Raw genomic sequence first — 16,907 nt, 5'->3', positions numbered from 1 at the left:
CAGGCAACACAGGACCGGTCATTGTCGCGATCTTTGGGGAGGCCTGTCTATCTACCCGCTGATATGACGATGATTAATTAAATGTATTTGATGAACAAGAAAATTGGGCCGCAGGACAGGCGTAACAACAAAAATGATCAAATCTAGCAATAAAAACATATTAATTTTAATATTATTTAATTTATTAATTTCTGTATCCACAATAGATACTAAATAAGCATAATTTCGGCAATCCTGCTAAGGTATTTACAAACGTTAACCTTCTATTTTACAATTTTCATTATTAAAACAAAAAAACCTTTATTATGCTAATTTGGCTAAATTACAAAAATATGTAAAGAAGATGTGTATTTGTATACGCATTCGCAAATCTGCCTCTTATATCATTTTTGTGATGAATAAAATTTTATAATAAAAAAGAAAATTATTTGCAATGACTATAGAAGGAAAGAGATTGTTCGATGTTAAAACTAGACCTAGATGTAATACATTTTGATGCGCCATTATGATACAGAAATTATAAATATGCTGTTGTACATAGATAAGTTAACTTATTGTTCTCTCTGAATAAATTATGCTTTTAATAAATTAACATTTTTAAGACAGATCCAAAAGTCGGTTTAAAGGGAGTATTACTTTAAATATCAAAAGTCACAAAGAGAACAGATAGTTGAAGTTTTTTTTACAGTGATAACAAAACGCAAATCATATAAACCACCTTTATAAATTATCGTTGAATTTGGAGTTATTTAAAATTTATATTGTGCGCTAATATTACATGCACATTTAATATCAGATTCGAATACAACCTCTAATCAATAAAAAAAAAACTGTAGTCTAACAGAGAAAATGCATTGTTTAATATAAGATTAAGTGTAAAAATAATAATTATAATCTATACAAAACTATGCTATGGAAGTCTCATGCGAGTGTACTGGGCACTTTATATTTATAACTCGTCTCTGGCCGGCGCCTCATCGTCCTCGTCGTCCTCGCTCTGTTAACGAAAGTTTAATGTATTTACACACTGTGATCACACATACGTCGTACAATTTACAAAACTTATTATAGCCAAGAATTAAAGTAAAATGTACATGGATTTATTATTAAAAGGATGCAGGTAGACTCCCAGGAGTCTACAGAAGACTCAAAGATGGTCTGCATCAGTGAGTCAAAAAAAATTCATAATTAGGAGTCTGTAAAAATTAGTATGCGTTGAACAATGAAAACTAAAATGTTGGTATGACTTCACCTATAAATGTAGCCCGTAATATTTTCGATTGGCAAATTTATACTTAGCAAATTTTCATAGTTAGATCTAATCTTCACATTTTTTGAAGAGTTTTAGGAATATGGTTACTGCAGTGGGTCCACCGGAGCAAGCTAAATTTCGAAAGTGATATAAGTAACACTTACGACACTGGGCACGGGCTCTGCTCCCTCTCCGTTAGTCTCCACGAACTTCGTGAGGCCGGCCAGCGTCCTCTCGCCGTTGTATTCACGCACCTGAGTAACAAAAATACATGTAGAGTATTTGCACAGAAATTTACATTTTTTACTTATTTCATAATTCAAAATTACATCTATAGCACTAAAAGATAACCGGCTTATGTTTATTTCCCAATGAGTTTCGTGAAGAGCGCACGCCGCGATGAACACAACCGCATTTGGCAGGCTCGATACGAGATCGCGGCTCAGGGTCACCGTCGATACCATAGGACGGACTCCTTTCAAAACTCTCCGACATAAACAAAGTGCGAAAACTCATCAAGACATCTTTCCATCTGACACAACTACTAAACGGATATGGGTACTGCAAGCAGTACTTGCATCGTTTTAAAATAATCGACAACGAGACTTGCGCATGTGACGGCCCCACAGTACAGACTTTTCATCACTTACTCAGACACTGCTCCCGCTTCGAACCCAAAAGACCTAAACACGTGACCTTATGTGAAAACCTTAATATACCTTCGTACAACTTACCGGACCTTCTCAAGAAAAAATCTACTGCAGAATCTTTTGATGAGTTAGCCCGGCACATTGTCCTATTTCTCAAGGTATTTAACGGTCTGTAGCGCTTGGGCAGCGACTTAAAAAAAATAATGTACCAACTAATATATAATTGAGTAAAACTTCCAAATTGTATAGTTAATATGTATAAATTTTAGCTGTATTTACCCATAAGAGAAAATTGTGTAAGAAAAATCGTAAATAATTATAAAACGGTGTCGTGCCTCACAGCTGGGAGAAGAAAGATCCGTATCAAATAGTGGCAACTGTCTGCGTTTAGTAAAAGCGAGTTTAGAAAAACACTAGCGATACAAACTAGAATAAAAAACAGCACTAAAATTTAAATAAATGTAATCGGGAGCTGACTTCCACATAATATTGTTTTAAATAAAAAAGGGACTTTGCGGTATTTGAAAGGTGAATGCACCCTCTCAATCATCTTTTAAAAACACACTAAAGAGTACAGGTTGTTCAATTTGTTTACTTATTCATGCATGATTCAATTTTTTTATTAAACACATGATGGCTGTCTCTTATTGAGTTCTTGTATATTTTCATTTATAGTAAATGCCACAGATTAAACGAAAGTCAGGCGAAAGAAACTTGTTAAACGTTAGACTGGAGACAAACACATCATTCTTAAGTCCCATCTCATGCGTAGCCATTTACAGTGTAGCACAGTGTAATACATATGGAACGCAAACATTCTTTGACGATTTTCAATTTAAAAAAAAAGTGAGGTTTCCAACTTAATGAAGTTCAGTGTTTGGTATACAAAGATTGTTTTTGCTTCTAAAATCACACGAGATTTAATACAATTTTTTTGTTTTGCAAAAACATTCCACAGTTGCTACTGTTGTAAAGATAAGCATCATCGTTACCTGGTTGTCCTTGGTGTAGAGTTTGATGGTGGGGAATGAAGTGATCTTGGTATGCTCCAACTCGTTGGCGGTGGCATCCATCTTGGCAATGACGACGTCCTCGTCGCTAGCAAAGTGTTCACCGAGTTTGTCGTAGATCGGCACCAGCTGCTTGCAGTGGCCGCACCTGGATATACATATGAATGTGTTGTGGTGATTGCAATTATATGTTGGACATTGGGTCCGAAAAGTTCTCCTCAAGAGGCGACCACGAATCGATAGAGGCGGAGCGGGTAAGGCCCCCTACAGGTAGATCAACAACATAAGGCCGTATTTCCATGGCCGTTGGGGTCGAAAGGTTTTCAAGAGGCGACCACGTAGACACGTAGCCAAAGTGGAGGGAAATCGCGGGCAACGCAAGACCTTTCATTTTGCCTTGGAGTAGGCGTCTTACAGCTGATATGATGATGGTGATTGAAGTTTTAAAACAAAAAACGTTTGGTTACTAATTTGTGTCATGAATTATAACCAATTACTACTTACTTATATATACGTATAGAAGTTAAGCACATAATTTAATTTAAAAAAAATTGTGGCAGAGCAATCTACATCTTTAGAGGACTGAATCTCTTAGTTCTCCCTTCAATGCAACGGGAAATTTAAATTTTAATAAATATTTACTTAATATTGAGTATAATAATCGTTAATTATGCATATTTAAGTAATTAACAAGCTAAAATAATTAACTAAATCACCTAAGATAACATAATTATTCCTATGTAAAGATTTCTTAAAATATTTACATTTTTTAATGTTTATTTTTAATAGCCAAAATATAAACATAAACATTTTACTAAAACTATAATATTATCATTAGTTGAGTTAAATAATAAAAAATTACAGCATTTTTATTTGACGACTTAATAACTGAAAAAGTGGTATTACTTTCGAGGCCTTTGTTTGAGCGATAAATATAATAATTCTTTACTATAAACATCTGGCGATAACGAAAGAAATTATAATAATAGGCGTGTAGTTCTCGGACCACTGAACAGACAATGCTCGTTACAGCTCACTGAATACGTCCATATTATTTAAACACGTATACACTTGGGTAAACTTTGACGTCATCGCTTCCTAATGTAAGGACGGTATACAATTATGTGAACACAACAGCTAAATTACATCGTTCTAGTGAAGAAAAGGAGTCTCTTCTTATGTAAATACTTCTATAATATCATAAGAGTGACAATATAAAATATATGCATATTGATATAATAGGAAGCAATATTTTAGAATTAATTATTTTACAAATGCACGGTAATTGCTAGTGTCATGAATAATTTAGATCCTCTGTAATTCAGTCATATCAGTCCCCCTCTGCTACAATATCTATGTATATAGGGTCTTATATTCGCCATAGTTTTGGATACAAACAAATAGTCATAAACAGAAGAGATTGTATATGACAGGAGTGCCCAAGCTCCATGATAGTTCGAACCATTATTCGAAATTTGAAATTTTTCGCGAACCGCAATTTAATACGAATTTAAAACACGCAAACGAATGTTTTTTTTTTACAAAAGTTATACTTATTAAAATTATATGACATAAGTACAAAATATGTGTATTGAAGTTAGATATTTACACACCCGTATTTGGTAGCACACGTAATAACACTTAAGATGCAATTTGACCACCCCTGGTGGCCTTCTCCTTTTTAACTAAACTCTGTATACAATGTAAAGAACAATCCTTTCAGTCTTTGTCAACGCGCGTCTCTTAACGACTATCACAGACACTAACAATCGTTTTTATACGAGACATCCCGCTACAACTTTCTCAAATCAAAATGTTATCAATTGCAAGGATACCCTCAAGTATAACAAGTATAATAAATATGAAAAATCAACTTATTAAATGTGCATATAAGCTATGAGAACATAAACACTTGTTAAGTTCCACGGAAATCAAATTACACACTCGATAAATGCAGTGGAACAAATTGTTAGATTTCACTTAATGGAAAAATCAAATAAATAGAAAAATTATGTTCAATTGACTGAATTCTAAATCTAAAACATTTTTAATTTAATATTATGGATAGTTGATAGTAGATGTAATTAATATTAGAGAGTGTTTAATATATTAAAGTATCTCACCATGGGGCATAGAATTCTACCAGCACCTTCTTGGTGCTATCAAAGACCACTTCGTCAAAGTTGGTGGCGACCAGCACCTTAACGGGCTTAGCGGCCCAGTCCTCTGGAAGGTCTTCGCTCAGCAGGTGTTGCTTCAGGGTTCCAGCGAAGAATGATTGCACGAATTCCTAATAACAACAAACGGGTAAATTAAATAAAATGACGAATAAATTAGCTTCGCCTTAAAATATAAATTTATATATCTGCTCTAGCTTACTCCTACAGCATATAAAATTGTTTATATAAAAACAAAATCTGCTATTCACACCATATAAGTGTTATTATTATATTCCGTATGTTATGGTCTCTATATTTGACTGGTTGTGTAGAACCACGGTACAGCGATTCCGGTTAGACTAGAGTATAATCGTCACAGTATTCAAAATACCAAAAATAAGTACTAAGTATAAATAGAAAAAGACAAAAAACTTATTCTATTACAAATTTTAATAAACATTATTTTAATAATTGAAACCAGGGTACTTTTAACAAGAACAAAATTAACACGTGGTTCACTGAAATATACAAATTTAATGGAGAAGATAGGGCGAACGCTGCAGTGCTACCTAACTTGTCAACCATCTAATTACTGCCAGACCATGAGAAACCTATTCAAAGTAGGAAGTCTATATAACTAAATAAACTAATTATACCAGTTAATTAATGCTTTTACATTTATATATGACACAATATAGGACTTGTGTCATATACACATTTAAGTATATTTCAACTTATTTATATATAGGTATGCCATTACAGAATTATATTATTATGCCATAAAAGACACTTGGAATTGTGCCCTTTAACAACTTTTTTTTTGTTAGACATTCTTCAATAGATAGTTAATAAATAGCTTAATTAGATAAAACATGAAAATTCACCAATTGTGTCAAAGGCGTACATACGAAATTATTTGTTTAATTCTGGGTATATATATAACGAGTACTTATTATCTTAGAGTAAATTAATTAGCCGCGGAATGATAAGAAACAATTAACATTAAGAGGTTTTCAATTTGACTCGTTTTCACAAACACAATTGGATACGGTACTAAATGTACCAATTGGATATACCGATAACGATATATTTGAAGCAAACGTGGATAATGCGTACAAGTAAGGTTTAATGACTTATGAAGGATTTAATGGATTATGGTATGAAACAGACCAATATAAAGATAAGAAATTGAGACCACAATTTTTTATTAACTGCCATATGTAAGGTACTTTGAATCAGTTCCTTAAAAAAATTGCTAAGCCTGTTACTACATATAAGAAATAAAATATATAACAAAGATTTATCTTCATTTATTAATTTGGCTTTACCATTGTAACTATTACTTTACAACTAGGTTTCTTATAAATGCATAAAAGACAACATTTATATTAAGTATTACTATTAATAACAGTCTCTATATTTAGTGTAACACAAATTACAATATTTTTATTTCTTCTGTCCTCTGTAGTAGATGAGATAGCATAGCAGGTAACATAAAAATTTCACCTTTCAATATTCTCCGACATTCAGTTCCTCTTTATTTTATCGCAATACATGAGTTATATTTCTATTCTATGTTAATTTATGAATTTTTAATGTAACCCCTGACAATTTTTTTAATGAACTTTATAGAATACGAAATAAATTTAATAAGTAATATGGAAGAGGCTGTGTGAGAGTTGATGACCTGCGGCTGAAGTGATGATAGTATGATAAATTACTTACCTCAATAGTGTTTGCAGAGAGTTCAGAGCTGCTGGGCTTGTATTTAGCCATGTCCTGTTCCAAGGCGATAAGACGCGCCGAAGGGACCTCGTCCTTCTTCATGCCGAAGAACTCAAGAATTCTAAAACAAATTCATATATATTTAATCTATATTACCTACGCATATTGTACATACATAAGTGTGTGTGTAAATATATATGAATACTTCATCGATATTCCTTTTCAGTAGTAATTGATAATATAGTAACTGAACAACATGGTACTAAATAAAGTAAAAACAATCTACCCGGTTTTTGATTTGATTTTTACTATGTCGCCATTCTTCCTAGTGGAGGGGGGGGGTCTACCTCGCCGCCTCTATCTGCTCGTCGGAAAAGTTAAAATTCTAGTATTTCGTTTAAACATATGTATTTTCTTCTAATTTTCCCATTGATATTGTAAAATATACAGAAAAAATATCGACATCTCCCACATAACACTAACTCGAAAGTCGTGACTTACATATTATACATTGGAAGTGCGCGCCTACAGTAAAAATGTATTTTAAAAAGTATGACATCGCTTTGACTCACTGTTGAACTGTTATATATTGATAACAGTACAACAGAATTTATTCACATTTTTACAATTTCAGGGTTAATAAATTATTCCTTGCAGATGTAGACTTGTATTTAGAACAGATAAAACGGATTCTCAAAAAAATTAATTTTTTGATGTGCCGTTGATCAATATATAATAATCGACAAATATCTTATATAATATATATTTTCCTATTCATTTATTGTTTATTATTATTCGCTAAAAACTGTAGACTGCTTCCGGCCTCAGTGGCCATATTTAGACGAATTCATGCGGAACAAGATAATTACATCCTTAACGCATACTTTATCGCGGCGCTTTGATTCATTTTACGCTTATTTTAAGTTGTTTTTAATATATAGTCAGAAACAGCTACTGAAGACTCGTCTATAATTACATAGCTAGTTAAGACGTGGATTCTGTGATTTCATAGTAAATAGCTTGAACAAATTCTAAGCAAGTATATAGGCAGCTTAGTGAGTAAATTAACAAATAATTTAAATATTAATATCCCAATTTTTATATTTAAATATCCTTTCTATGTAAAGGAAACATTTCAAATCTCTTATAATTGCTCTTTATTACTAAATTGTTAAATAGCTTCTAAATTAAGTAACTACTTGTCACAATATATTTACATATCTATGCAAATTTGAGGTTTTAGGTGAGTTTACAAATTTTAAACGAAGTTTATTTTAATACTTATAAATTATACCATTTTTTTTATTTTTCACGTAGTTTTTTTTAATATTATAAACGGAAGAAAAAGTATTAAATACCTTTGGTGATCATCTTCGTCAGTGTCGATAGCCACGGTCATGATCTTGTCGCGGTAGTTCTTAGCAACAGGTTTCAGCTCGTCAAGGTACTTCTCAAAATCACCATTTTTCTACAATCGGACAATGTTTACAGTGTCGTATTATGAACTATAGCCATACACAAATTAAGTCGAAATTTAAACGGCATTCAATTTGTTCGTAAAGTTCATTGACAATGAACGGGACGTGACGTGAGGTCGACGTGATCTATAAGGCCGTTGACCTCATTGGAACTTATATAAAATGACATAACGGAACTTTTGGAACATACTAAAATCTTAATTTGTCATATTCCTTGACTTAAACAAATAGCATTTTGAGCAAATTTAAAAATTGCAATATTTGATTTAACAAAAATAATGTCGTTTATTTAAAATTAAGCTGATTTTTGCATAAATATTCTTGTTTCATTTAAATGACTTAAAAAACATATTGGCATTTAGAGGTAAGCAAATATATTTCAATCAAGTATAACCAGTATTGCAGGCTTTCAAATTTTATCTTTAAATGACCTTTTGATATTGGATGAAAAGTAAAAGGTACTTTCACTGTGCACAGCTAAGATCTCATGACCAATGCTTGTTGCATGACAATAAATCTTCATCAAACTTTCTCTTATATTTTTCCCTCTTAGTAACATATTCAACAATCTTTTTGAATATCATAATCATTGTTCTAAATGATATTTAATGGAATGATATCAGCCAACTTAACTACGTTTGATATGTATAAAACAGATAAATATATTTTTTTGTATGTACATGGCAATTTTTTATTTTTGAAAATACAATTAGTAAGTTGTAAAAACAAACAGAGCATTTATAACTGTAATTATTCAATGTACAATACAAAGTTTTTAATGTTAATAAATATGTAAAAAAATTAGATTATAATAATCTTCATAAATTAAAAAAAAAGCCTTACCTTGGACAGGAACAGAAGCAAGTGGTATTTGATTTGTCCACCGAAGATCTTGGAGGCAGTTTCATGGGAGAATTCCACAATGACAGGCAAGCTTTGTACAAACACCCAAGTTTTTAAGACATCTTCATTGAATTCCTCTGCCTCATACTTGACACGTGGCTCTTCGAACTGTTTACAATAAGATAATAAATTTATGCAATTTTTGATAAAAAAATAGAATTGGTATATACAAAATAGTTAATAGTTCAAGTCTTATCTTGACCTCAAGATAAGAGACAGTGTCCAAAAATTTTATTAAAACTTGTATTAAATTGATCTCTCAATGTCTTGGTGTACCTACCTTATTATGAAAGTAATGGAGTAATTTTACAATTATAATAAGAATTATGATAGCGTAATCAAACTTCAAGCAGTCAACATGTTTCTCTGCATGTGTTATCAAGAAAACAGTTTATCAATCATTTGAACATGAAAAGACTATTAACACTAATGATAATATTTCATAAAATGTACTTTTAAATATAAACCAATGAGAATAAGCCATGGGCATGTTATTATTAATCTAGATGCAAATGATATTTATAATGTTATTAATATAGAGATATTATTAGTATAGAAAAATTGACATAGTACATCTCATTATTGGTAATATCACAACCCATGGGTGCTGGAATTATCTGTGAACAAAAAAGTCGGGGCCTAACCAATTGTAGGTATGGGTAGTTTTTGATGCATTTTACTCACGTTTTTGAATAGAACAACATCACCAGCTTCTGCCTCCAGCTCCTCAATGATCTTTTCATCACTAACAATTGCAAACACTTGGTCATCAACAAGACCAGCAAGATTGAGGAAGGCCTTTGCCTTTTCAGTAGCTTGGTCAGGGAAGAAACCAAACACAGCCACATTATTGGCAGCGATCAATTCTTTAGCTTGTTCAGATGATGCTACTTCAATGGCAGGTGGGCCTGTCTTCTTCTTGAGCCAAGAGACAATGTCATCAGCTTGTCTTCCACCTATTGGAATCAAAGCATTTATTTTAATTTTTTTATTTCCATCAGATTTTATAACAAATTATTGTATATATTAAACAAGTTAAGAAGATACATGTGTGAATATGTAGTTAATGATTAAATAAATGGAATGAAAAGTTTATTAAACATAGGTCTTAAAATCAATTATACTGCTTATTAGAAATCAATAACATTCTCGAAAGCTATTAAACTAGTGTGACTAAATGTTCAACAACATTACCAGAGTAATCAATAGGGCTGCCGTTTCTGAAGAATTTCAGCGTCGGGTATCCTCTTACACCATAGCTTTCGGCGAGATCCTGTTCTTGGGTGGCGTCAACCTTGGCGAGTTTTATAGGAGATTCTTCTTCGTTGAGCTTCGTGGCAGCCTTAGCATACTCTGGCGCCAATGACTTGCAGTGACCGCACCATGGCGCATCTTCAACATAAATTAATTATCATTCTCTAACGTTGCTAGAATGCCGGTATAAAATAAGAAATTTTAGGGCGGACAAGTATATTATGGCAATGTAAATGAAATATTGTCACAAAATATGTTAGGCAGGAAAGAAAAGTATTATTATAAAGTAAATACTTACAGAATTCAACTAAAATAAATTCGTTGGATGAAATAACATTATCGAAGTTGGCTTTGCTAAGTACTAAGACATTGTCTTCTGTTGGTATTTCATCACCGAGCGCGGCACCCAAGAGGGCTATCGCGACAGTTAATAATGTTAACCGCATGTTAAATTTGCGAATGCTTGAACACAACTAGCAATAAAGTCGGACAACGAAGCTCAACAAAACGCCGAAAATGCCACTTCATTCGCACTCACACCGTCGTATTTGACGTGGCAGCGTCGATCGTGTGTAGGGCTGTGATTGGCTAGCAAAGTTTTTTTTAATTATTGAAAGTCTCAATTTGGTATGCCCTGATGTTATCCTTAGAAAAAAAAAACTATCTTATAATTACCGTTTTTCAGAATACAACGTTTAATATTAATTTTACAATTTACCGTACAAATTATTATAAAACTATATTTTCTGCATTTAATTTAATTTATTTGTATTAAAGATAACATAATTATTCCAATTTTATAGCTAATTTGTACCCAATTTCTAATCGTCTATAATTCTATTCTGCCTGGAACTTTGGATTTAGATTTTACAAGACTCTAATAGTATAAATAATATATAGTTTCAATGTTTAATCTTATACCGCAAAAGGTATGCGAACCTAGAAAGTGAGAACTTAAAAAAACGAGTATCAACAAAGCTAACTGCAATGGTTTAGAAATAAAAGATCAATATGGCTATATTATCATTTTGTTTCTTTGACTCCGTCGCAGCAATATTAATTATTAATATATCACTTACTATCTTGCCTAATACGAAGATTATTAAAATTAATTAAGAATTATCAACCATCCACGATTCGTTTTTGTTTCAAATATATACCAACTTTATTAACATTATAAAATTCCAATCATCTGTTAAAATTAAGCATAGGTATAAGCTATGAAATATTTTACGACAGGCTTGCGGTGGATTTAAAACATGATCGTTGACTTTAAAATAAAATTAGAATATAAAGCTATTAACATATAACTCTAAATTCTGCATTTATTCAAATATAAGGCTTAAAAATTCCGGTACAACTAATTAATTTACTATTGGATATTTGTATAGGCCATAAAAATCATTTGTAATATCATTCAATTAAAAATGCTTACTGCAATTGCCATAAACTACAGTACATTTTTTCTAAGTGTCAATTCGCTTATTTTGACAGTTGCACAATAACATGACGTTTATGTGATATATAGTTTGAATCTTAGTTTAAATGTTATGTTAATTAAACAAATATATAGTATTGCATATGATATGGCAAAGTCCAATTGGAAATGCAAAAAGGGGACGTAAGTCATTTATAATTTTTGTTTTATATACTAAGCGAATAAATAATATTATTTAATTACGAAAAAAAATTATGGAACTATGGGTGAAAAATAGAAAATTTGAGTATTAATAATATTGAGTCGTTGTAATAAAAACCTGATTTGTGAAATGAATGATAGTGACCTTCACTAAATGGATGTTCAGTGATTTTAATTTAGAATTTTAAAATTGGACAAGGTCCAAAATTTATACGCGTAGCCTATCCTAAGCAGTCCATCACATTCGTAGATGATAGCTACATTTGCAAAGCAAAGGTATTTTTTATATCACTTTTGGAAAATGAGTTTTTATTATTATTAAAATATTTTTTTTAATAATGGATATAATTAAATACTATTAAACAATAATTTAATATTTATTTGATCACTCTTTTCCAACTGCTAAAATATTATAAGTAAAAATATAACTTTTGTTATTAATAGATGCCAGAGTTGACAGTAACATCTGAAATATATGAAGAATATGATTATAGAACAAAACTCAAGCCAAACCAAAATGGAAGTAAGTATAAATGTTTTTGTGATAAATTTCTTATGTGAATTGTATTTAAAATTGCTCATCTCTCTTTAACATAGTCCAACAAAAGATAACCTAGTGATGATAAATCATGTGATCTAGGTAGCCGGTTAAAGGCTGAACTTTATGAAATTTGGTTTGAAATTCAAGGTTTGGCTGTGTGACACATGGCTATTAAAACCTTGTGGCAGTCACAACCACTTCCATTTTTAGAAAAGTGTCTTAAAAACCCTTTATAACATAAGCAAATAAAATAATGTGTTTAAAAAGAATGTAATGTTTATTAAAATTTTTGCAAGATATTTTTATACTGTTCATTAATTTAACAATAATCTAAAATAACTTGTTTAACAGATGTCATTTCGGAATTCCCTTTCCTATTACCAAGAGTTATAAGTAAACACAGATTTGATGAAGATGGTGATTTAGATGTGGAGAGACCCTGTAAATCGGTTATTAAGATTGGTAAGTGAATTAACACAATTTTATAAATTTGTAAATTTACAGTTTGACTCTTGTTCGATTCTTTGCAATGTTATATATCAATAGGCATTTACAGTTGCTCAGAGCTTAAAGTGAATGTAGAATTCTTGTGAATCACCTTGGTGTTAACGGTTTAAATTCTTTAAACTCAGGTTAAATAAGAACACCATGTTATATTATATCATATTATATTATATGCTTAGAAGGCAAGAAAAATGCTAGCACCCTTTATTACTATCCAAAGCACCATATAGCATTTTATGCAGAACAATAAATTAATAAACTGAAAATGCTCACTATTCATCAGCTTTTTTAAATTTGAAGTTTTATCTGTAAATTCCGGTTTCATGTTGTTTAAATACATTTTTATCTAAATTTTGTTGTGTGCACTTAAGCATACCAACCTCTTTAGTTATTTATTACTTTAGAATTGTAATGCCTATTATGATTTAACAGTAAACTGGATCATTGCTTATATGTACACATAAAAGCTTTAAAGGGATCATAATAATAATAACCTAATAACTTCTGGCAGTAGCTAATAGATTATTTATTAAAAGAAGCAGTTATCATTGTATATTATTGGGCTTCCAGAGTTGAACTCGGCTATCACTGAAATGCGTATGAGAATCTAATGTAAAGATGCCTAAGAGAAACAATTGAATTGAATGTTTAAAATTCAATAGGGAAATGACAGAGCTTTACATAAACATAAATTAGAAATAATGTGGTCATCAAATAAAAATCTTTGATCAATTTGACATACATGTAAAATCAATAATACCTTCCTAGTAAATAAAAAATTATAAAATAAAAAAAAATTTTGTAAAAAGTAGTTAATAAGAATGGTGAAAATGTTGATCAGAATGATAAGAAAAACAGAATAACTAAGGAGTTTTATTTTATTAACTTTTTTAATTTGAAAATTTTACACATATGATAAGCATGTTTTAATTTCTTGTAAAAACTATATTGAGGGAAAAGTTTTTGAACCTCTTTTCTCTCAATAGCTATCACCAAAAATTCTTATTCAATAGCACTATGAAATGTGAACTATCTATGAATATTTTGTTTTTAAATTTAATTGCAGAACATAGCTCCAAAACTAAAATTGCGTTAGTCGGTTTACAAGTATGGCGGGGCGCATTCCTTCTGGGCGATTTGCTGATACATCTTGGTTTGAATGGAGAATTAAATGATAAAAATGTATTGGAGCTGGGAGCTGGTACAGGTTTCACGAGTTTCATCGCCGCTATGTATGCAAAGAAAGTAATATGCACAGGTATGTGTTTTTAGTAATTATTTTGTAAATAGTTCACCTGTAACATTGTTTGATGAATACATACATGCTGAATTTAATTATACATATATAACACAACCTGACTGTGTCTAACTGCAATACACTTGTAACACAAACAACTTAAATATTTTTATGATAATGGATTCTACAGGTTGTCAGACTTTAGTTTTTTTTTTCATGTTTTGCACATCTCAACAAGTTTTATTAACTATATATAATTTTACAAATAACAGCTGCTGAAACTCTAAAAATATTATCTGCCTACATTGATAAGTGTACTATCGAAGGCTGATACATTTTCGTGAATTATCGACATGTTTGTCACACCTACATAAGCCCCCGTTGAGGCTATCTATCATGGATCCTTGAAAGTCCACCTGGACCATTTTGGGGTACTTTTTTTAGACAATCTTTGACGTCATCGAACCTATAAATGTCGTAATGACTAATTACGTATTTGTGTATATAAATAAATGAATACTCATGTAAAGTTAATCAATCCAATCAAAAATTTTCATAAAATTATTGAATTTAGTTATTCAAATAGTTTAGTTTATAAATGTCAATCCACCAACCAAACTGTTTTCTGTTTCAGATATTGATTTAGGTGGAATATTAGAGTTAATAAAATTAAATGCCAAGAATAACAAAAATCTAATCAAGTCTCAGTTTAAAGTTATGCCATTGGATTTCACTGAGACGGAATGGAGTCATCAGTTAACTAATGAAATAAACAATGTTAATATTGTTGTTGCTGCTGATGGTAGGTGTTTATTTATCACTGGTCTTTATTTTTACAAAACTTGTTTGTGAGCAGTAGAAATCCTATATAATTAAAAGCATAATTTCATTTAATTTATTATATATTAATAAATTAATTGAAAATATTATATATGAAAATATTATTTATTAATTATTATCAATTATGATCATGAGTCTCAGTCCTTTACCTCTGGATTACCAATGCCTCCATATTATTCAATAAATAAAAAAAATTAAACATGTACATAAAATAACATCAGAAAAAACCTTTCACAGTTTAATTTATTTTTTCTGTAGTTTGTAAATGCAGTGTGCTACTTTTTTAAAGTATTTATATAGAGCAATTAAAAATATGCTTAAGTATTTATCCATTATTTTCGGAAAAATTACAGTTGGAATAAATTTTTAATGAAGTATTTAGTTTGTCTATGACAGGGGTGGTCAAGCCACTAGGTAGACGTGCCATTTTTCACAATTTATATTTCGCAAGCCGTCATTACATACTAAATTAAAAGTTCGTCAAAATAAAAAATCATATTGGCAAAAAAAATAATAAATGTACAAACTACGTATGTTATTAAAAATTAAATATTTTTTAAAATATGAGGCAACATTGGTGACAGCGCTTCTCAGTAGTTCTTTCGAGTGCTGGTTAGTCAATACTGATTGGTGTTTGAATTCCAGGCTAATATATATATATTTAAATTAATAACTCTAAAATGTAAAAGAACTCTGTTAAATTTATCGAGAGCCTCAAATAATCCCTCCAAAAGCCGCAGGTTGGCCACGCCTTGTCTAATAAATATCATCCGATAGTTTTCAACTTAGTATCTGATTAAACGAAAGAAAAAAATTTTTTTATCGGCATATGGGGAGCTCATTTTGATTCTAGTTTGCATTAAATAGGGTTCTTTTGACATTCTTCTCATAGCGTACACTAGTGATGGCATTCCTCAAATATCGGTCTTGCGCTGCCCGCTTCCCGCGCGACTTTGATTATTTATTTATTTATTACCCTTACAATACCAATTTACATGACAAAATTTATCAAATGTTACACTACTATTTTGGTTTCGCTCTACATGTCCGCATGTACATGTCCTTTCGGCCTCGTCCCATTTTTCTCCACTAATTGTCTCGGTTCAAGTTCTCCCAGCTATTTCCACTATTTCTCCTTTCGACCCTTGACTTGTCTACCTTTCCTTTTATGACCTTTTGGGTACCATGCTAGTAGGATTTTGCTTCATTCTTCGGGCTCTCACCGTCCTTGCCTATTAGTATATAATTATATTAGTAAAAAAAAACACTTTGAATATTTATTTCAGTTATTTACGATGACGACGTTACAGCGGCGTTTATTTCCACGATACAAAAGATAATGAACACTAGTCCGCCTAAAGTGTTGTACGTTGTTATGGAAAAGCGGTATGTCTTCACTATCGAGCATATGGAGTCGGTTGCGCCCTGCTACGAAACATTCCTCGCGTTACTCGACAAGGTCAAGGCCGAGAACGTTCATTCCGCGTGGACAGTTGAACAAATGCCTTTGGACTTCCCGAAGTATTTTACGTACGACCGAGTCAAAGAGCTCGTGTTGTGGAAGATAGCGTCTGAGCTAGTTTGAAATAGTCTGTGATATTCAAGGATCGATATCCAGGTGCATAATTACATACATTTTCTGCTGATGTTATGGAAATGGCTTTATTTAAGCAGAGGTGTAGAGTCACAATTTATCGCACATTCGTATAAAACTT

At 31.3% G+C, this 16,907-nt stretch overlaps 2 protein-coding genes across 3 annotated transcripts; one reads left to right on the top strand and one right to left on the bottom strand.

Annotated features, from left to right (window-relative positions):
• Positions 1-160: 160 nt before the first annotated feature.
• On the bottom strand, positions 161-10,995 carry Pdi (protein disulfide isomerase). Its single transcript, XM_068762695.1, has 10 exons — positions 10,730-10,995; positions 10,372-10,569; positions 9,862-10,133; positions 9,118-9,285; positions 8,155-8,264; positions 6,797-6,917; positions 5,036-5,202; positions 2,895-3,060; positions 1,417-1,506; positions 161-997 (listed from the first exon to the last, which is right to left on the bottom strand). The coding sequence occupies exons 1-10, from the start codon at positions 10,875-10,877 to the stop codon at positions 950-952; spliced, it is 1,488 nt and encodes a 495-aa protein (XP_068618796.1). The 5' UTR covers positions 10,878-10,995; the 3' UTR covers positions 161-949.
• A 942-nt stretch (positions 10,996-11,937) lies between these two features.
• Positions 11,938-16,906, top strand: LOC137919417 (methyltransferase-like protein 22). Of its 2 annotated transcripts, none has more exons than XM_068762489.1 (6): positions 11,938-12,052; positions 12,515-12,593; positions 12,963-13,073; positions 14,182-14,373; positions 14,987-15,154; positions 16,479-16,906. In XM_068762489.1, the coding sequence occupies exons 1-6, from the start codon at positions 12,038-12,040 to the stop codon at positions 16,775-16,777; spliced, it is 864 nt and encodes a 287-aa protein (XP_068618590.1). In that variant the 5' UTR covers positions 11,938-12,037; the 3' UTR covers positions 16,778-16,906. The 2 variants fall into 2 exon arrangements, with proteins under 2 accessions (XP_068618590.1, XP_068618591.1); XM_068762490.1 differs by lacking the exon at positions 11,938-12,052 and adding an exon at positions 12,310-12,346.
• The last annotated feature ends 1 nt before the right edge of the window (position 16,907 follows it).

This window comes from Battus philenor, unplaced genomic scaffold (assembly GCF_028537555.1).
Source record: "Battus philenor isolate CCGP_79_NKW_IND1 unplaced genomic scaffold, ilBatPhil1.0.hap1 SCAF_16, whole genome shotgun sequence".
Lineage (NCBI taxonomy): Eukaryota > Metazoa > Arthropoda > Insecta > Lepidoptera > Papilionidae > Battus > Battus philenor.
Note: the sequence above shows the minus strand (reverse complement) of the source record. Positions and strands in the feature narration are given on the sequence as shown.

Excerpts from the sequence above, each read along its gene's own strand:
- LOC137919417 (XM_068762489.1), top strand. Across the intron at positions 14,374-14,986 it reads AAAGAAAGTAATATGCACAG|ATATTGATTTAGGTGGAATA; the intron begins GTATGTGTTTTT and ends TTTCTGTTTCAG. Across the intron at positions 15,155-16,478 it reads TATTGTTGTTGCTGCTGATG|TTATTTACGATGACGACGTT; the intron begins GTAGGTGTTTAT and ends TATTTATTTCAG.
- Pdi (XM_068762695.1), bottom strand. The coding sequence starts at position 10,877 with ATGCGGTTAACATTATTAACTGTCGCGATAGCCCTCTTGGGTGCCGCG. Across the intron at positions 9,286-9,861 it reads ATGTTGTTCTATTCAAAAAC|TTCGAAGAGCCACGTGTCAA; the intron begins GTGAGTAAAATG and ends TATTGTAAACAG. Across the intron at positions 998-1,416 it reads CAGAGCCCGTGCCCAGTGTC|AGCGAGGACGACGAGGACGA; the intron begins GTAAGTGTTACT and ends TTTCGTTAACAG.